Source organism: Artemia sp. Qi Xiang Cuo, chromosome 2, assembly GCF_049724085.1.
Source record: "Artemia sp. Qi Xiang Cuo chromosome 2, ASM4972408v1, whole genome shotgun sequence".
Classification (NCBI taxonomy): domain Eukaryota; kingdom Metazoa; phylum Arthropoda; class Branchiopoda; order Anostraca; family Artemiidae; genus Artemia; species Artemia sp. Qi Xiang Cuo.
Genome location: NC_142795.1, coordinates 2,057,888 through 2,079,392, shown reverse-complemented (window position 1 = coordinate 2,079,392; position 21,505 = coordinate 2,057,888). Strand labels below are relative to the sequence as shown.

The window sequence follows — 21,505 nt, the reverse complement described above, 5'->3', positions numbered from 1 at the left end:
TCACGCTTGGAAGTGACGGACCAAACGTCAACAAAAGCGTATGGAACAAGTTCAATGCCGAAAAAAAGAAAGTGACGTGAAAGGGAATGTTGAAAATTGGTACTTGCAACATCCATATAATTCATAACGCTTTCTTGAAAGGTCTTCAGGTGTTCGGAGAAGAAAGTTCCGACTTTGTTATTCTTGTGCATTCATTTCTTGACGGCTGTCCTGCACGTTGTGAAGACTATCGAAAGTGCCAAAAGAAAGTGGGAGTGCCAGAGAATGCTTTCATGAAGCATGTTCCAAGCCACTGGCTGACAATCAGACGTGCCCTCGCTAGAATCATGCAGCAGTGGCCGGCAATCTTAGAGTAATTCCTGAACTTTGTGCCGAGAGATAAAAAACTGAAGAATCTTCTGTCCACTCCCAAATTTCTGAATATTGTGGCTTATATCAAAAGTGCGATGATGAAGGCCCAACTCGAGTTTGTTCTAGCCTCAGCAGAGCTGTTCATGAGTTTCACCCAACTGTTCCAGAAAGAAGAGCCTCTCATTCATGTCTTGCACTCAGAGATCAAAAGACTAGTTTTGACGCTTTGCGGACGGGTCTTTACTCCAGATTTCGTGACCGAGACTGAAAATTTCTCACCAGATATATTGAACCTTGATGAAAAATTTGCAGAAAAGCCCATAGTTTCAGAAAATGTGGAACGAGCTTTCGATGAGAAAGCAGCACTGAAAGACAAGGCCATTTTCTATGTCAATGTGCGAAAACATTTTATTGCGTGCATATTTTGAACAAATGTCCTCTAGAAAAGGATAGTTTTCTAGAGGCTTTACGCTGTTTGAGTCCGAACAAGATGAAGGATTCAAGAAGCATTGCAGACATAGCGGTTGTGGCATGCGAGATAGCAATTGAAGTAAGCTCAGATGTCGCCCAGGCTGAGTGGCTGCTTTTGCGAATGGAAACTGGACCCCGTGAGGACATCACTTGGATCGATCATTTTTGTAGCCATTATTTTGGACTTGTGAATGAGCGCGGGGACCGCAAGTACGCGGAACTTACCAAGCTTATCAAAGCGGTGCTGACGTTGTCGCATGGCAGCGTAGATGTTCAGCGTGGGTTCTCGCATTCTGGTAGGATTCTCGGTGACGACCAGGGCTTGATGTCTGAACGCGTTCTGGATGCGAGACTCATGGTATATGACACGTTGAGGCTTTATCGAGGAAAACCAGAACGGTTTGTTTTTACAAGAGAGCTGTTGAATCTTGCACATTCCGCACAGTCTCGGTATCAACAATATCTGGATGAAGAGAAAAAAAAGAGCTATCCGAGAAGGAGAAAACAGCTTTTGAAGAGGACAGCAACTGGAAGTTGCAGGAGGTCCATGACAAAAAGAAAGAAATAGAAGATCTGGAAAGCAAAAGGAAAAAACTTAGAGCATCAGAGCACGAAAAGAGAACAGTAGCAGATACTCTACTTCAGGAAGCGACCGACAGAATGAAGAAGGCTGCCGAGTCCAAGAGTTCCATAGACATTGCCCAAGCTGTTTCTTTGCTCGAAGGAGCTGTGAAGTCCAGAACAAGTTAAAGAGAGCAGATGGTGGAATCAACGAGAATGGAGCCGTCTCTTGCAAAGAGAAAAACTGACCTCATATCGAAATTTATGCCCAAGAAGCAGCAAGAGTGATTCCAAATATTTTACCTGTATCAGCTAATAATCCCTTTTATAGCCACATAAAAATTTTCATCGCTACAATGGACGAAGGGTTTACATCCTTGGGCCACTTGAGCCAATTGGGAGCCAGTTCTTAGAACGCAGGACAAAAAAACTACGTTTGATAGTGGGGTAAAAGTGCTTTTTGGAGGTATTCGTAAATCAGATTCAGGACCATTTAGACTGAATTATATTGGCGTTCAGGCATTGCAATTCAAATTATTATCCAGTTACTGTAGAGACTTGGTTATTATTGCCTTAATTTGAAGTGATCCATTGCTGTGCACCTAAACATGTAAGTCTCAATAAAATCTATTGTTTTTTACCTGTGGTTATTTCATTTTATATGTCTGCATCTAGTCTAATAACAGGTAATTAGTTCGCATGTCTCCAAGGCACGTTCCCAAGGAATCTGATCTCCAGATAGCTCAAGGAAAAGAGGTCACATTTATATTTCTACACGTTTTATTTTTTCTCATTAATTGAGGGTGGCGCAAGCCTTGTTGGCACGAGCGCTACAAGCGGCGCTATCGGAGAACTTGTAAGGCGTAAGTTCGCAGCTTCAGGATACGATATTAGATTTGACGCGGTCAATATTTACGACCACAATTAAGCCCAGTCCTTTCTTTTATAGCTAATAATCCCTTTTATAGCCACATAAAAATTTTCATCGCTACAGGATTCGTTACCTTGAAGATCATTTTGCAAGCCCCAAAGTCTATTGAAAACTATTGAGAATTTGTGTTTTGGCTATGAAATTTAATTGAAAAGACAGTATAATTTTATTTCTCATGTTTCGGCAAGGTTTTCAGTCAAACTGGATAGCCCAACAAGGAACTCCCAAAGCAACCAAATTGCTCGAATTGTATTTTCTTTGGGCTGATTTTTAGCATTCTCCTGTCAGGTATGCTAATTTTTTTTTTAGGACCTCTCCTTTCCTGAAGTTAAAAATAGAAAATCCTGCTCTATTTAATTGAGAAAACACAATTTACACTTTCTAATGATATAAAATCATTAAAACTGAATATGTCTATCTCCGGCACAAAACAGGATGAAGCTAAATTATTTTTCTAAGATTTCTGAGAAAGCAGGTGCCGACTTTTAGTTTTTTGTTGTTTATTTGGATAACTTATCCAAGTTATACAAGCTATGGAAAACCATCTTATTACTTCTAAACAGTTTAGTCACACAAACTCAAAAAGATTTTAGCGGGGTGAGATAGGGTGATCCTTTAAGATACCGAATCCCCTTAAATATCTAAATAAATAGCTTGTTTCACAAATTCCCAACACAAGCATAAAATTACTTATGTGTATTCTTCTGGTAATATTTTCTCAGTGTCTAGTGCCATTTTGCAAATAGCTATATTGGATATGTCCCTAACAATTTACTCCTCGGGCGATCCTGATGTTTATGTCATTTCAGCATGGACATGCACTTCATAGACAATCGGGGTCGTTAGAAGATTATTTGGTACTTTTTAAGTTCAATAATAGCTTCAAACGAATCTTTTACGTATCTTTATAGGCACAAGTGAGTTTAGGCACAAAGAATTTCAATTATTTTTCAAATGTACATCACTTTATATGTTAGCTAAATTTCTTCTGTAACCCTGCTAGATTTCTGTATATTGGACAAAGGAATAAGGTTTTCCCAGTCAGATGTGCCATATTGTTTCAGAATGCTCCAAAATTAAGTATATTTTTAGTCTTTTAGAAAAGGTGAGAAGGGAGTGGGTGGTTAAAATAACCGGTCTAATCTTCTTTCGAGTACTAATGACAGAAATGTTTGTGCTTGATACGAGAGTGGAGGCTGACCAGCCCAACCCGGTGCCAGGGATTTTCTGGGCTATATTCTATCATTATCTTCGACCCACGGTTTGGGGGTGAACGATTTGAATGCACAATGTTTCTCGTTTCATTGTAATTACAGGCGCTAGTAATGCAAGGATTCGGGAGCGGGGAGGGTACTAGTGTGCTGTCTATCTTGAATACACACGTATTTTTATCTTCAACCGTGGCTGAAGTCATGCTTCTTGTGTTCAAACCTGGCACCAAGTTTTACATATGTGTCTTGAGTTTCAGTTCTTGTGCATTTATTCCTCATGTGCAGTCAAACCGAATTCTTTTATTTTAGTAACTACTTTTCTTCAAATCTCCATTATTTCTAGATCTATTTTCCTCAGTGAGAAGCATGACAACACTGATAGGTATTTTCGAAAACCGTACTGTCTTTCCATGACGTACAACTAACAGTTTGATAGGGACAAATCCTTTTATTTTACAGTGAAACAAATAGAAAAATCTCTGGATATTTCGGTCACATATACAGTGGCCGTCTTCAGCAGGTAAACTGACCTGCTGGAGACAGCCTCTGTATATGTTTCCAAAATATCCAGAATTTGTTTGTTTGTATCACTGTTAAATAAAAGGAGTTGTCCCTATTAAACTGCTATTTCTATGTCATGGCAACACTGAGCATGGGAAACTGATTGGAGATACATGTTGGCGCTCTAATGTCTGATTAATAGGTATAAAACCACCAGTGCCGCTGAACAATGCGGTTTTAACCCGCAAAAAGAGAAAAAAAGGCTTGACCTTAATGAATTAAAACTTGTATTTCAATTTAAGATCTAAGTTCCCCCTTTATTGCATTTAAACCTTACTTCCGCCTTTGTATACAAACTTTCAAAGACCACACTTTCATTTACTACAGTCAAATAAAGTAAATTTCGTTTCTCTCAATATCAATGACCTTGGTTTGCCTGATAATTAACTCACCTAAGATCAAGTGAATGGTCCAGAAACGAGGAAATATAAGAGATTTGCATCTGTAACTGCTTTCGAGAAAATAAGATCGTTAAATAATAAGCAATTAATTTTTGTTTTGTACAAATGTCGATGTTATGTTTATATTACTTCAGTTTATCTGGTGATGACGGGCACTGTATATGTGACCGAAATATCCAGAAATTATTTTGTTGTGGTTCATTGTCTAATAGAAGGAGTTTATACTGCATACCAACAGTTTCTGGCTATAATTTAAGGTTTTACTTTAAGATTTGCCGCGTCCCTCTGGACGTGTCCCTGATTGCAATAACTGAATACCAGGCCGTACTGATATACCCTCTTTTCGAATCCTATTCACTTATGACCGTGTAATTTTTACGTTTAACACGGCTACAAGCCTCGTGGTTGTTTTTCTTCCTTTATAATGTTTTTATTGTTTTGGCTTTTCCTTAACTGAAATAGTACTGACATCTCCACTCGACGCACTTTTACTACGTTAGCTTTTTAAGGGGGTCAAAAATTCAAAATCTAAAAATGGAAGTAAAATCTATGTATATTTCAAGTTTAAGAAGTTCAACAAATTCTAGTGTACTAAGCTCTAAAATTAAAAACATAAAGCGGCATTTTTTTTCATGAATTTATAAGTGCTGAATATTAAAAAGTAGGCCACGCTTACCAATACCATTTTTAGGCGCGTATAACGCTGCCTAAGTAAAGGGCGAAGTGGGCTCTATGTATTTTTTTTTTTTTTTTTACCAAGCAATTTATTGTAGAAGGAGTTGTTGTAGAAACTTCGGAGAGGGCTCATTCGATAGAAAATTGAAATCTCTAGTGCCATTTTTATGAGACAAAAAGGACTGGGGGATAATCAGCCCCCCTCCCATACCTCTTTCTGACGCCTTCCTCCCAAAGACATCCCATCAAAATTTTGAGATAGCCATTTTGTTCAGTAGAGTTTAAAAGTAAAAAAACTGTGCCTCTTGGGATGACGTGACCCCTACTATTACTGCTACTAAAGTTAAATGCAAGCTACGTTTTGGTCTTTAGAATGCAAAGGGGGTGTTAACCCTACTCCTCTTTGTGGTAGTTTCTGCTCGTTTTACGTTTGACTTGTTTATTTATTGTAATTTCAGTTCGTTTTGGGCCTCAATTATTTACTATGGTGATTTATGGTCGTTTTGCGCTTGAAATAACTTTATTTCTCCTCAGCTTTGGTTTAGTGTCCCTCTATACTTTTCTTTGAAAAGCTTCTTTTATGGAAAAGGTCTTAAAACATTAATTTTTTTTCTTTTCTTTTAAATGCATACGCATATGGTTATTCTTCCCTTTCATAAATATGGTTATTTTGTCGTCGGTCCATTCAAAGCAGATATGACAAGCGAGAGGAAGGAAAAAATATAGCAAATATTTTATTTTAATTGTTACAATTAACGTTTTGATTTTCCTGGGTAATGGTAGATAGCGATATTTGTTGGTTTTCATTTCATTCTAAGAAACAAAATGGAGTTACATTTCATTTTTTTGAGTTATAATTTGATCAATTAGAAAAAAAGGATCTATGAAATAATTTTTTATTTAGCTACTAGATAGATGAATGAAAAACCGTAGATCACATTACATACGCCTTTGCTAATTGTTATTCCCCAACCCTTCCCCAAAACTTGAGCTCTATACAAATCAAAAATTTGAATTTTATAAATTGACTTACAATTTGAAGCTCATGGAAAAGGATCAGGGAACATTACAAGAACGCTTTTTCCGGAAAAGTTTAAAATACAAGGGGATATTGTTGATGGCAAAGAGATGCCATTTGCGATTATAAATTTAATGGAAGTGAAGGGGGTTTTAATGCCTGTCTAGGGAAAACTATTCCAAATAACGACTGAAGTTTATTTGAGATTCATCACGCTTCTATTGTCCTCATCAACTTACTTCCATGAACTGGCACGAGTAATTTGAATATCAGTTAGAATCCTTCAAGGTCTACAAAAATTCGGCTCATTTCATGAAGTTGGTTGTTTACAGTCGAAATAAAACAGTTGAATTCATGGGTTGTTTTAAAGCCATGAGGGTAGTTATTTGAATTTGACGCTAAAAAACAAAAGTCTGAATCACTTCCCGTTAGTAGTTCAGATTCGCTTTTCAAGTTTAGGCAGTTCTTGCCAACTCGTAAAATATTGGTCCAGTAGCTTTAAGTTAGTCGTGAGCATTGACGGAAAGCTAAGCTGGCTTCGCTAACCAACTCGAGAATAATGCCTTGCGATTGAAGGATTTTTTTTTTTTTCAGTGACCTAATTGAATTTTTTACCTATCTTTGAGCTGTTTAAGATATATTTATGCTACATATCTCCGTAATTCCATTGTTCACAGAATGGAAATTCTACTATTTTGGCAACCAAGACAAACAACAGGGCCATGAATACCGATTTTTCTTTTTCTCTCAATATTGTCTAATAAGGTCCAGGGAAATTGTTCTTCTAGATCACTTCCTTATGAATTATTTTTGTTGAAAAAGATATATGGTCCTATTTTTTCTCTGTGAGTTTTATATGGTCCATTCAGAGGTTTGAATTGTTCTCCAGCAGGTGTTGGACAAAATACATGGATTTGTTATTTTCGAAGGAAAGGGCAAAAGAAGAAGATATGAGATTTAGCGGTTTGAGAAGTAATTCTGCTATTGTTGAAAAGAATTTATAAGCTCGTTATCCTCTAGTAGTGTCATCAGAACAAAGAATTACAGGAACAAATAAACTTTCAAATGGGGATAAATCCATTTATTTAGACAGTGAAAAAACAGGTACAAAAGTCCAGATATTTCGGTCACATATACAGCGACCGTCTTCAGTAGAAATACTAAAATAATAAAATTGAAACTAGCATATTCATATACAACAAAATAAATAACTTTTCGGGTCATTCACAAAATAATGAACTTCCGGATTAAATACGTCGTGTATATGGGGAAATGAGACCAACCCAGTAAACATCTATAAACTCAACATTTTTTTTGCAATTAGAAGACACGGAAGGCTTTGCCACTTTCATTGGAAATTTGTTTTATATTTGGGCAAGATTAAAGAAGAAAATTTACATCAAGAACTTTGAATGAGCTTTGTCAATGAACTCTCTCTGAAAATAATCTAGTGAATAATCCGGAAGTTCATTATTTTGTGAATGACCCGAAAAGTTATTTATTTTTTTTTGCATATAAATATGCTAGTTTCAATTTTATTATTTTAGTATTTCTACTGAAGACGATCGCTGTATATGTGACCGAAATATCTGGAATTTTGTTGCTGTTTTTTCACTGTCTAAATAAATGGATTTATACCCATTTGAAAGTTTGTTTGTTCGTCTTAGAACGGCAGTGTGGTCTAAGAAAACAACACCTAATTTAAAGGTGTTATGTCTAAAATAAGAATTACAGGAAAAGCATAATAAAATACCACAGAAATTGGGGGTTGAAACGTGGACAGCCTCCCTCTTATTTAATATAATATATATTTGTTTTTAGTTTTAATTTCATTCTTCACTTGTATCTGAAAAAAAAAAACTGACCTTGCTATAACTTTGGCCCGTCTTTAAGTCGTTCATAATTAGCAACTTATAAACTAATCTGTTTTGTGCTTTTTGAAACCCACCACCGCGAGAGATGTAATCTTTGAAAACTGGTAAATTTTCTAAACTCTTTTCGGACCCACAATCCGAAGGATCAGCTCATAATTTCTTATTTTATCATAGTTTGGCTAGATTTGACCCAAAATTACCACTCTGTGTATGTTTCCGCCAAGATGGCGGAAAAGGGCAGTTTATTGAGGCATGGCCTTATTTGCTAATTAAAATGGGTACTCGAATAACTAAAGGCGGAAGCAGTGGTGAGAGTTGGATCGGCCAGGGGCCCACTTCAGGTCCTTCAGTCGTACAGATTATACATAAATGTTGTTAAAATAGGATCTAGGACGCTTACCTTTCTGCTAAAGAATTCTTGAGGCATTGGAAGAGCCTCTGCCTGGTCAGCTTGATTCTACAGTCAGAGTGATTGAATGTCTGTGTTTCTCTTGTTCAAACAAGATGCAACGTGCCTACCCTTATGCTAGGCAATTGTTTGTGGGAAGGGTGGGGAGATATTCAGTGGGTCATTGGTCCCTTTAATGTCTCCACTAATGTGCGCATTAAATAATTACGTTATTACGTTCAAAATAAAGGGCAACATGTCTGTCTCTCTGTAAAAATATTGGTAGAGAGTGGGGAATTGGAGGGGTCAACTCCCTAACGTTTTACCTCCAATCGTAGTGATCTTAACATTATTGTATGCTTCTGGTTCTATCTAGGTGTTAAATGTCAGTCTCTATACTAAACAGCTGGTGGAGATGCAGGATGAGCATAATGCAGATTGAAAATCCTTGAATAGCCCGCTTTACTCATATGAAATGAAAGTATATGCATGACTCAGCTTCAAGCAAGGTGTAGCACTCCTGACATTCCGCCAAAAACAGTTGTGCTTTTTGAAACCCACCACCGCGAGAGATGTAATCTTTGAAAACTGGTAAATTTTCTAAACTCTTTTCGGACCCACAATCCGAAGGATCAGCTCATAATTTCTTATTTTATCATAGTTTGGCTAGATTTGACCCAAAATTACCACTCTGTGTATGTTTCCGCCAAGATGGCGGAAAAGGGCAGTTTATTGAGGCATGGCCTTATTTGCTAATTAAAATGGGTACTCGAATAACTAAAGGCGGAAGCAGTGGTGAGAGTTGGATCGGCCAGGGGCCCACTTCAGGTCCTTCAGTCGTACAGATTATACATAAATGTTGTTAAAATAGGATCTAGGACGCTTACCTTTCTGCTAAAGAATTCTTGAGGCATTGGAAGAGCCTCTGCCTGGTCAGCTTGATTCTACAGTCATAGTGATTGAATGTCTGTGTTTCTCTTGTTCAAACAAGATGCAACGTGCCTACCCTTATGCTAGGCAATTGTTTGTGGGAAGGGTGGGGAGATATTCAGTGGGTCATTGGTCCCTTTAATGTCTCCACTAATGTGCGCATTAAATAATTACGTTATTACGTTCAAAATAAAGGGCAACATGTCTGTCTCTCTGTAAAAATATTGGTAGAGAGTGGGGAATTGGAGGGGTCAACTCCCTAACGTTTTACCTCCAATCGTAGTGATCTTAACATTATTGTATGCTTCTGGTTCTATCTAGGTGTTAAATGTCAGCCTCTATACTAAACAGCTGGTGGAGATGCAGGATGAGCATAATGCAGATTGAAAATCCTTTCACGATTTCGTTCAATAAGTAGAACATGCCTGCGTTTGTGCTAAAAATTGGTGTAGGGAGGGACGGAACGAAATCTTTCCCCCACTTTGGGACTTCATTCACATGATTAAAAATTCTTTCATCGTTTCTGTTCAATCTAACTTCAACATGCTAAATTTATGCTTGGAATCTGGCGATGAGAGGTTCGGAAGGTCTTGAAGAGATCAATAGCCCGCTTTACTCATATGAAATGAAAGTATATGCATGACTCAGCTTCAAGCAAGGTGTAGCACTCCTGACATTCCGCCAAAAAAGAAAAAAATAGTCGGGAGTGGGAGAGTTGGGGGACTATAGGCCCACTTTAGTCCTTCCGAATAATATTAACTGAAGATTCTTTTATAATTTCAATACAAAGAAGATGCACGATATGCACCTATGATTAAAATCTCGCGATGGCTGTGGAAGGGTGGGGGCATCTATTATAGAGCTGGATGGCCCACTTTAATTTTCCAATCATACATATTGAAAGTCTTTGCGTTATTCCAATTCAAACAAGATGCAACATACCTACCTTTCTAGCCAAAACTTGGGTATTGGAGGTTAATGGTACTAGTCGACTTTGGCCCTTCAATCATACCAATTGAAAATGGTTGTGGGATTATGGTTGAAAAAGGTGCAATTCGTCCTTTATTTTTTCCCGAAAGTTGTGATGGAAGGATCGGGGGGGGGGGGGCTTGTGGGTGAGGAAGGAGTACGGGCCCTCTTAGTACCTTTGGCTTCTTTTCAAAACTGCTCTGATCTTCGCTCGTTTTTTAGCAGATTTACTATTTTATTTTTTTGGTAAAAACCAAAACAAAGAAGTTGCCAGCCCTCAAAATTGTAAAGAAAACGAAATTTAAAACAAAGAAAATTGATGAAATGATCATTAATCTGCTCTTCAAGGACTTTTGATTAGCGCAAAAAAAAAAATTGTATCTTTTCTGTTTCGAAACCCGATTTTCTTGCTGCGGGCCTACTTTCTAATATTATTGCTAAGAAAAGCGCAAATTGATACCTCGAATTTCCTTAGCTTCGAGAGATCTAGTAAAGTGTAGGAGGTAGACATTATATTGTTCTTGAACACCTCATTGTCCTGAATACCGAAAACGAACTCACTATCTCTACTGAAATCACACGTAGAATTTTTTTGTAAAAGTAGATGGCATTACTTTTGAACCTATAAGACAGTGCTCCGTTTTTCATCTGTAAATTTTTCTACTCATTATGCTAAGAAATATTTTTGTGACTGGACGCACATTTTAAGCACTTCTAGATTTTAGTCTAGTTTCAATTTGAAGCTGCTTCCTACTTGCTTATTCGAACCTTTTAAATCGAACTTAGCTTGAACAAACGAAAAAATATTAGGAAGAAACAACAAAGAGCAAAATCTATAAAAATGGTTAGCCATTAAGCTCTAGGGAGCATCTGCGGCAAAAATATGTGAGAATTTCCTTCATAAAACAACCAAGAGAGAAAAAAAATATCTGTTAAGCATGAACAAACACAGACAAAGTTATATCATTATTGTAATTCTTCTATGCATAGCAAACATATATTTTATTTTAAGAGAATGTGAATGACAATCAAAACATATAAATTGATCTTGAACTATCCAAAAAGGGTGGAAATATGTGATCTGGAGAGCAACTATGGACCATGCTTGACAACACATTTCTCAATATTATTTTTAAAAGTGTGAGGGTCAACAACAGTTTGAACACAATTCGAAATTTTGGATCGGTTTTTGGATCCTTAGACACGGAAATAGAATCCCAAGGGTTCTGAGGACATTCTTGGCGTTTTAATATCATCAGGACTCCTTTATGCTCCTTTTATGACATTTAAAAAATGTAAGAAAGATGAATTTCAGCATTCGAAACTATGCCTTTCAAGAATATTGAGTATCAATTGGACTTGTTGGAATTGTTTGGACAAACCAGTCAATGAAGATACCTAAGACATGTCCTAGGAATGGATGACCAGCGACTTCCGAAAGTTGTCCTTCACTGGTAACCAACGGGTACATGTCGTAGGGGCAGGCCCAGGAATACCCTGTGGCACAACTAACAGTCTGACCTACGCAGCCTTTATACTTATATCTAACCCGAGTGGGAGTATATGGTAGCTGTAGCAAGCCAATGAGAAGATTGGAGGCTTTTCCTTGATCCTCTGGGTGCCTTTGGTCGCATAGGCAGAACTAAGGTCTAAGGTAAGGATATCATCAGCCTGTCGTGTATTGTAATAATGAATAACATTACCAGAGACAAACATATAAACAACCATATTTTAGTATTGTTATTTAAAAGTTGATACATAAGCTTAACAGCACTAAAAAAATAGACCGTATAGGCTAGTGATACAATTTTAATGCGTTCATATATTGTCCTAACTGATATACTACCACTTCATTTGCCAATATCTATATTGTATTATTTTGCAATAGACTGGATATGTATCTAAAATGTAGTTGACCAAACTGAACAACAATGGAATAATCAAGAGTCCATAAGTGGAAAACACATAGACGAAGAATGGACACAGGAAACATATTTTTAGCTAATTAATAATACCAATATTACAGGCGCTTCTGGCTGCTATTATCCCTACATGCTTTTTAAAACACAAAGCCTCACTTCCGTATACCCCCAGATACTTAAAAGCCTCAACTTTTGCAGGTACTTGTGCATTATATCTAACCCACCGCTATAGACTGTACAAAAAAATCTGACAAACGGGTATTTGCTAGATAAATGGATCGCAAAGCGTTGTTTCTCATTGCAATTATAATGTTTAAACTGTTGCTTTTGGGGGTTAATAGGGGGGGGGGCAAAGGTACCTAGGTTTGGTTATATATTTAACGTATGACATGCTTTACCTCCGCCCCCCTGATGTGGAAAAATATAGCCCTAATTTGTTTCTTAAATATTACATATTAATCCTATTTTGTTTTATTTCTTTAACATTAACCAAACTTGACTTCTTTCGTGTATAGCGGCGGGTTAGATATAATGGACAAGTTCCCTCTTCTATTTTAAAATCTCCACAACTCAGGCCTGTTATCAAAGGATAATCATTTTTTGATCGCCCGTAAATAACCGCGGATGGTTTTGAAACAATTAACTACCAGCCAAATCAAAATTTTATTGAACCCTCTCTCGAGTGCTCCCGTCCACTGGTTTCCTGCTTGCCTCGCGACTGAACCGAGTCGTCTGCAAATTAGTATGAACTTTTACTTGTTCCATCCTCACTTGCTTGTAAACGCGTAAGTTGGGTAAAATCAAGATCAACATCTTATTTTTCTCGTCATTAATATAAACAAAGAAACAGAGTGGACCAAGTGAGGAACCCTATGGCATCCCCAGATTCTTTTAAACTGTTATGCATGACCATTCACTGAGATGTATTATGTCCTTGGATATTTGAAAGTCTGAAACAATTCAACGGTTAATCCTGTACACAAGTGCAGATAGTTCTCTCTGACTTGTGCTATAAAACTCCACTTTAGCTTTGACACTAATGGATCTAGCTGAAGGACAAGTTACACCATAATTTTTAGCCTTGGCAACAAATAGGTGCAACTTACTACAATGGGATATTTTGTTCATGTATTTGGCCTCAAGTTCAGATTTTCTGTGCTGCAGAGGTTAGACTTTTAGCACTTTCTCGCAATAATTTGACGACATTAGAAAAAAAAAATCCAAACCTAATTGTTTTCTCTTGCTAATGAATAAGGTCGAAGGAAACTGTATTTTTTTCCTTTTTTGTTTTCAACCATCTCCCCTTCGTTTGTTTCACGAGATAATTTTCGTAAATGAGTGGTCTAATCTTGAGAATAATGAGGCGTGTTCTCAATTCCTTTTCTCTGAAAATCTGAGACAGTACATTCACAGGTTTAAACCATTTTCTTGTTGACTTTAGTAAATAATAAAAGAGTCCTGGAAGGGGAAATTTGGTCTTTTTAAAGTAAGACGGAAGGCAATTATAGTAAGTCATTCTTTTAACTAACTAACCTCTAACTTTCCTCTTTAAATTTTCTTGATTTTAACTCTAATTTTACATAAGGAAGCTTCTAGCGTGTGCATTATTAATAACTGTTAGTTGTCTCCAATGAATAACCGAGAGGTCACATCTGAGGGAAAAGGGCCACGAGTGCTGATAGAGTAAATAATTCTTGCAATTAAAATAACTTTTCCCGTGAATGTTGAAACCGACAAACCGCTAAAGAAAACATCCTATACCATATCCAATAACCGAACATTGCGGGCAAGTTCGAAATACATCTTCCGAATGCCTGTTTTTTTTTTACTTTTCCTTAATGGTAGATAGTTGACACGCAGCTAGATATATGCCCTTATGTATTCAATAAGAACTTGTAATACAAAAATAAGGATTCTTCCACAAATGCCTGCTTAACCTGACAATGAAAACAAAATCTAGGAGATAAAATTTATAAACCGATTGTGCAAGTGTTTAAGTTTAGTAATATTTTCAGTAGTTTATTTTTAGCCAGACTGTAATATTTAGAAACAACACATTCCTTTCCAATAACTATGAATGTCAATGCTGTTTTGTAGGCGTGTATCCTCTGGTACCATTTGAGGGATCGAAAAATGTCTTTTCTCCTGCGTTGAAGAATTGAAAGTAAAAGCATGAAAAAGAAAATTTTAAAAACGAGTGTGGGGGTATGTGACCAAAGTTGTTTGTGTGCCCCTTGTCTTTCCGTTCTCTATGAGGCTACTTATACCCTATCGATCGTTTTTGTTTGCCGTCGGTATACTGAACTGGGGAGAGTTTGTCTACCAGATTACGCCTCATCATACGTTGTATCTATTCTTTCCAGGGTTTAGAATCGTTAGTTCTATAGCTATGAAACATTTTTTTTTCAGACCTGAAGAAATGACTCCTGAAGTATGGGACTACATATTTTTTAAGGAAGCAACACTGCCGAAAGACACAAGAATCAGCAGAGAAAATCTAAATAAGCTGAGAAGGGAGTTTCAACATTGGTATCCTGTTGATCTTCGGGTATCTGGAAAAGACCTCGTCCCTAATCATTTGACGTATTATCTTTATATACACACTGCCATATGGCCTAAAGAGCCAGAAAGGTGGCCAAAAGCAATTCGAGCCAATGGACACTTACTTCTAAATTCTGAAAAGGTTTGTCAAAGAAAAAAAGAACTTTGTTTGAAGATCTATAATATTTAAGTAGTCTTTTATTCAAGTTTTGATTCTCATCTAAAGGCCACGGTGGTAGCTGACGCCCCGTGGGCAAAACCTCCCGATTACTTCGATCTCCGTATTCAAATTGGCGTCATGAGACACGTATATTGTCTTTATTATTTAGGGGGGGGGGGAGATAATAGAAAGATTCATTTTTAGAAACCCTCCTGGACTATTTCTTTCCTAGTGGCATAGGATTTATTAATTTTAGTATTGAGGGAATGCACTTTTCATGCGTCTTTCAAGGAAATCAATTTAAACCCATGTTATTGCGCTTGCCTGGTGTATAGGTATATAGGCCAGGTATACCTCTTAAAGGAAGGCGACTGGTATTGAGAGAGCAGGGATAGGACAATTAAAGATATTTCCGAAGAAATTTTTCAGCAATGCTTTGATTCATGATTTCAACGTTAGGATAATCAAGATAAGCACATTGCTAACCAAGGCCAGTTGTTTCAGGAAGAATACCATAAAATGTCCATGCAACCTGAGTATTTTGTTCTAAAGAAATTTCTCCTTTTTTCATCATATTTCCTATTCTGGGCCTATTATGATACATTTGCTAAAGCAATTTGAATTAGGTAGCGCTTAGTTCTGTGATTAGGCAGTAGCATACTTAAAATGCTAATAGGATAGATCAAAATAGAGCATGTTAGTTTGAATTATGTGTGGTTGCTTCAGTGATAATGTATGTCAACAGTATCACCATATTACTGATTAGAACAGGAATTTAACCGTCATAAATAGCTTTGGAGGGATTCTTTGAATATATTGAGGATGACTTGGGGTTAATTTTATTTAAATAATATTTTGTAGTCTTAGCTGAATTAAATGAATGAAGAAATATCTACAAAAGAAAGAGGGGAGGTATCTTTTCATACCATGCTCGTTTATCTTTTGGTATTCTGTAGCCAAGCCTACTCACGGATCCAGGGGGAAGGGCTACCCCCCCCCCCCAAGATTTTTTCTTGCGCCTTCTTTCCCTATTTTTTTCTTTTTTCACTTTTTTTCTAAAATAAATTTGTCAATTTGGTCAATTATTGGCACCTTTGTCACAATGCCCCCCCCCCCCCCCAAGATTTTGCTCATTGGCGACCTTGTCACATTGCCCCCCTCCGTCCCCAAGATTTTGCTCTAGATTCGCCCCTAGGCAAACCAAAGGAATGTTACTGGGAAACACCTTTTCAATGATAAGAAACTATACCTTGATCATGTGACATAATTTTTTTAGTTTAAGTATTTGTTTTGAATATTTAAGTGGGAGTATCCAACGCCTCCAATACTTAAAATATTATTTGCTTGCTTTAGTTATGTTTCCTTTTTATTACAAGTGTGACAGGGCCTGATTTTAATATACGTCTGTTCTTATAGATGTCAAAATCTACTGGTAATTTTATGACGTTGTCAGAAGCAGTGACCAAGTATAGCGCAGATGGCATGCGGTATGCTTTGGCAGACGCAGGGGATTCAATTGACGATGCGAACTTTGTGGAAAAAACAGCCGACTCTGGTAAGGCTTCTTAAGTAAAAACTATATAAATTCATTCATTGTATTGAAACGGGAGAGTAGCTACGTCATTATTATTATTTATTTTTTTTTGGGGGGGGGGTATTCAGATTTTTCATTCTCCCCTAGATTTCGGAAAATGTTCTTTTTTGGTACCTTCATTGAAAACTACCATTTTATTGTCATTGGAAAAATTAGTAAAACAAATAAATTGCTCTTCCCCCTACATTTCCATTAAATGACGTCAACGGGGAAGGAGGAAGAGGATTGAGCTCCCTCAATTCACACGTCAGCCCCCCCCCCCCATTGCACTGCCTGACCGAGGACCCATGAAACGGAGATCAGCACCGACAGTAGGGATGTCTTAGCTTTTTGATTACAAAGCAAATAATGTAATACGAAGTCCAGAATCAAAATGTGGTAGATACACATTTCAGTGATTATATTTGATAGTCACAAAAATGATTATTTAAAGTTTTGAAGTCACTCAGATATAATGTTCTTCCCCTCAGAGCTACATAGAACGTATGATCGTAGAAAGCTCGGAAAGAGGCGTTCTGATTGCAAATCTTGATTGTAAAGAACAGCCAAAGAGGTATTTTTCAGTGTGTAAAAGGAGTGATGAATACTTTTCAAGGTGTATATGGTCCTTCCCTATATTTCAAGGACAGAGCAATTGCGTTTCTGATGCAAGTTAACAGTTATTCTTTTAAATCAACTCAGAGGCGTTCAAATTTAGGTTTCCATATTTCCTACTTTTTTAGGTCTAGCACCTTCAAGGCCGTATCCAGGGGGGGGGTTACCCGGTTTGAACCCCCCCCCCCCCCGAAATGTTTGTTTGACTCGTAAAAACGTAACAAAATTGGACATAAACAAAATTTGTATGCGTTTTTTGATGTTTTTTATGTACCCCCCCCCCTAATTTTTTTTTAATAAAACCCCCTCCGAACAAAAATCCTGGAGTCGCTTCTGAGCACCTTTATATCGAAGTTACTACTGTCAATACCGAAAAGTATTGACATTTCTGAAAATCTCAGATCTGTTATTATAGCACTAGGATGAGTGTTGACTAATGTTCAGGTCCTTTCGACTTTTTACTTACATAACATTTTTGTTCGGCAGTATCGCCAACGTCACTAGGGAACTGGTGACGGAGTTTTGAAACTTCCTAACCTTCCGAGAGGTGGTTCCGTCATTTAAAATTGTCGTTTTAACATAGCGTTTGGCTTTGGTAAAGAACTTTGCACTACTACCAGATTATTTTTAGAGAGAGAGAGAGAGAGAGAGAGAGAGAGAGAGAGAGAGAGAGAGAGAGAGAGAGAGAGAGAGAGAGAGAGAGAGAGAGAGAGAGAGAGAGAGAGAGAGAGAGAGAGAGAGAGAGAGAGAGAGAGAGAGAGAGAGAGAGAGAGAGAGAGAGAGAGAGAGAGAGAGAGAGAGAGAGAGAGAGAGAGAGAGAGAGAGAGAGAGAGAGAGAGAGAGAGAGAGAGAGAGAGAGAGAGAGAGAGAGAGAGAGAGAGAGAGAGAGAGAGAGAGAGAGAGAGAGAGAGAGAGAGAGAGAGAGAGAGAGAGAGAGAGAGAGAGAGAGAGAGAGAGAGAGAGAGAGAGAGAGAGAGAGAGAGAGAGAGAGAGAGAGAGAGAGAGAGAGAGAGAGAGAGAGAGAGAGAGAGAGAGAGAGAGAGAGAGAGAGAGAGAGAGAGAGAGAGAGAGAGAGAGAGAGAGAGAGAGAGAGAGAGAGAGAGAGAGAGAGAGAGAGAGAGAGAGAGAGAGAGAGAGAGAGAGAGAGAGAGAGAGAGAGAGAGAGAGAGAGAGAGAGAGAGAGAGAGAGAGAGAGAGAGAGAGAGAGAGAGAGAGAGAGAGAGAGAGAGAGAGAGAGAGAGAGAGAGAGAGAGAGAGAGAGAGAGAGAGAGAGAGAGAGAGAGAGAGAGAGAGAGAGAGAGAGAGAGAGAGAGAGAGAGAGAGAGAGAGAGAGAGAGAGAGAGAGAGAGAGAGAGAGAGAGAGAGAGAGAGAGAGAGAGAGAGAGAGAGAGAGAGAGAGAGAGAGAGAGAGAGAGAGAGAGAGAGAGAGAGAGAGAGAGAGAGAGAGAGAGAGAGAGAGAGAGAGAGAGAGAGAGAGAGAGAGAGAGAGAGAGAGAGAGAGAGAGAGAGAGAGAGAGAGAGAGAGAGAGAGAGAGAGAGAGAGAGAGAGAGAGAGAGAGAGAGAGAGAGAGAGAGAGAGAGAGAGAGAGAGAGAGAGAGAGAGAGAGAGAGAGAGAGAGAGAGAGAGAGAGAGAGAGAGAGAGAGAGAGAGAGAGAGAGAGAGAGAGAGAGAGAGAGAGAGAGAGAGAGAGAGAGAGAGAGAGAGAGAGAGAGAGAGAGAGAGAGAGAGAGAGAGAGAGAGAGAGAGAGAGAGAGAGAGAGAGAGAGAGAGAGAGAGAGAGAGAGAGAGAGAGAGAGAGAGAGAGAGAGAGAGAGAGAGAGAGAGAGAGAGAGAGAGAGAGAGAGAGAGAGAGAGAGAGAGAGAGAGAGAGAGAGAGAGAGAGAGAGAGAGAGAGAGAGAGAGAGAGAGAGAGAGAGAGAGAGAGAGAGAGAGAGAGAGAGAGAGAGAGAGAGAGAGAGAGAGAGAGAGAGAGAGAGAGAGAGAGAGAGAGAGAGAGAGAGAGAGAGAGAGAGAGAGAGAGAGAGAGAGAGAGAGAGAGAGAGAGAGAGAGAGAGAGAGAGAGAGAGAGAGAGAGAGAGAGAGAGAGAGAGAGAGAGAGAGAGAGAGAGAGAGAGAGAGAGAGAGAGAGAGAGAGAGAGAGAGAGAGAGAGAGAGAGAGAGAGAGAGAGAGAGAGAGAGAGAGAGAGAGAGAGAGAGAGAGAGAGAGAGAGAGAGAGAGAGAGAGAGAGAGAGAGAGAGAGAGAGAGAGAGAGAGAGAGAGAGAGAGAGAGAGAGAGAGAGAGAGAGAGAGAGAGAGAGAGAGAGAGAGAGAGAGAGAGAGAGAGAGAGAGAGAGAGAGAGAGAGAGAGAGAGAGAGAGAGAGAGAGAGAGAGAGAGAGAGAGAGAGAGAGAGAGAGAGAGAGAGAGAGAGAGAGAGAGAGAGAGAGAGAGAGAGAGAGAGAGAGAGAGAGAGAGAGAGAGAGAGAGAGAGAGAGAGAGAGAGAGAGAGAGAGAGAGAGAGAGAGAGAGAGAGAGAGAGAGAGAGAGAGAGAGAGAGAGAGAGAGAGAGAGAGAGAGAGAGAGAGAGAGAGAGAAGAGAGAGAGAGAGAGAGAGAGAGAGAGAGAGAGAGAGAGAGAGAGAGAGAGAGAGAGAGAGAGAGAGAGAGAGAGAGAGAGAGAGAGAGAGAGAGAGAGAGAGAGAGAGAGAGAGAGAGAGAGAGAGAGAGAGAGAGAGAGAGAGAGAGAGAGAGAGAGAGAGAGAGAGAGAGAGAGAGAGAGAGAGAGAGAGAGAGAGAGAGAGAGAGAGAGAGAGAGAGAGAGAGAGAGAGAGAGAGAGAGAGAGAGAGAGAGAGAGAGAGAGAGAGAGAGAGAGAGAGAGAGAGAGAGAGAGAGAGAGAGAGAGAGAGAGAGAGAGAGAGAGAGAGAGAGAGAGAGAGAGAGAGAGAGAGAGAGAGAGAGAGAGAGAGAGAGAGAGAGAGAGAGAGAGAGAGAGAGAGAGAGAGAGAGAGAGAGAGAGAGAGAGAGAGAGAGAGAGAGAGAGAGAGAGAGAGAGAGAGAGAGAGAGAGAGAGAGAGAGAGAGAGAGAGAGAGAGAGAGAGAGAGAGAGAGAGAGAGAGAGAGAGAGAGAGAGAGAGAGAGAGAGAGAGAGAGAGAGAGAGAGAGAGAGAGAGAGAGAGAGAGAGAGAGAGAGAGAGAGAGAGAGAGAGAGAGAGAGAGAGAGAGAGAGAGAGAGAGAGAGAGAGAGAGAGAGAGAGAGAGAGAGAGAGAGAGAGAGAGAGAGAGAGAGAGAGAGAGAGAGAGAGAGAGAGAGAGAGAGAGAGAGAGAGAGAGAGAGAGAGAGAGAGAGAGAGAGAGAGAGAGAGAGAGAGAGAGAGAGAGAGAGAGAGAGAGAGAGAGAGAGAGAGAGAGAGAGAGAGAGAGAGAGAGAGAGAGAGAGAGAGAGAGAGAGAGAGAGAGAGAGAGAGAGAGAGAGAGAGAGAGAGAGAGAGAGAGAGAGAGAGAGAGAGAGAGAGAGAGAGAGAGAGAGAGAGAGAGAGAGAGAGAGAGAGAGAGAGAGAGAGAGAGAGAGAGAGAGAGAGAGAGAGAGAGAGAGGAGAGAGAGAGAGAGAGAGAGAGAGAGAGAGAGAGAGAGAGAGAGAGAGAGAGAGAGAGAGAGAGAGAGCTTTGTTGCCAGTTTCTTAAGAAGAAAGTTGACGGAAAATAGCTGACCTTATTTTGTACCATTTTTCTTTCCTCCACGTTTTCCTGACTTGGCACAACTTGATTATTTATTACTTTCCAGCAAGCGTAAATTTGGAACTTCCTCGTTTACTGCTTCCTTTCACATGAATACTAGTTGCCCTAGATTGTTTCTCCTTTTGTGTAGAAGTCTACTCAAATTACCCGTTTGACCAACTTCCTAATGAACAACGATTATTGTTAAGGTCAGCTGTAATGCTATCTGAAATAGAAACATAGCGTTAAACATGAAATGCGTGCATGTTGTTAAGAGCAAAGAGTTGGTATGACCGGTGTTCATACTTTTTATGGTCCATTTTTAACCGGAATATGTTTTAACTAGCTAAAACACTTAGCCCTTTTTTAAAGATTCGTTTTTAGTGTTCATTTCTCCAAGACAGGCTAACTAATAGACTCAAGAAGTAATAAGTTTGCAAATCTGGTTTTATTCAATTATAGCTAAGGTGAGAGAATACCAAACGATTGCTATGGTGCGAGATGAAAAGTTTGCAATTCCCTGAAAAATAATCATAGGCAGCGCGCTAGCGCTGTCTAAGTAAAGAACGACGTGGGCACAATGTGTTTTTTCTCTACCCGGACACTTCGTATCGAAGGAGTTGTCGTAGAAACTTCGAAAAGGGCTCATTCGATTGGAA

General features: G+C 39.0%; 1 protein-coding gene across 3 annotated transcripts in view; it reads left to right on the top strand.

Annotated features, from left to right (window-relative positions):
• The window catches only part of LeuRS (Leucyl-tRNA synthetase), a 283,085-nt gene that overhangs the window by 95,886 nt on the left and 165,694 nt on the right, over nucleotides 1-21,505 (top strand). For all 3 annotated transcript variants that reach the window (XM_089098621.1, XM_089098630.1, XM_089098613.1), the window contains exons 12-13: nucleotides 14,673-14,946; nucleotides 16,381-16,519. In XM_089098621.1, coding sequence (XP_088954747.1) covers nucleotides 14,673-14,946; nucleotides 16,381-16,519 — 413 coding nt within the window. The remainder of the gene's footprint in view (nucleotides 1-14,672; nucleotides 14,947-16,380; nucleotides 16,520-21,505) is intronic.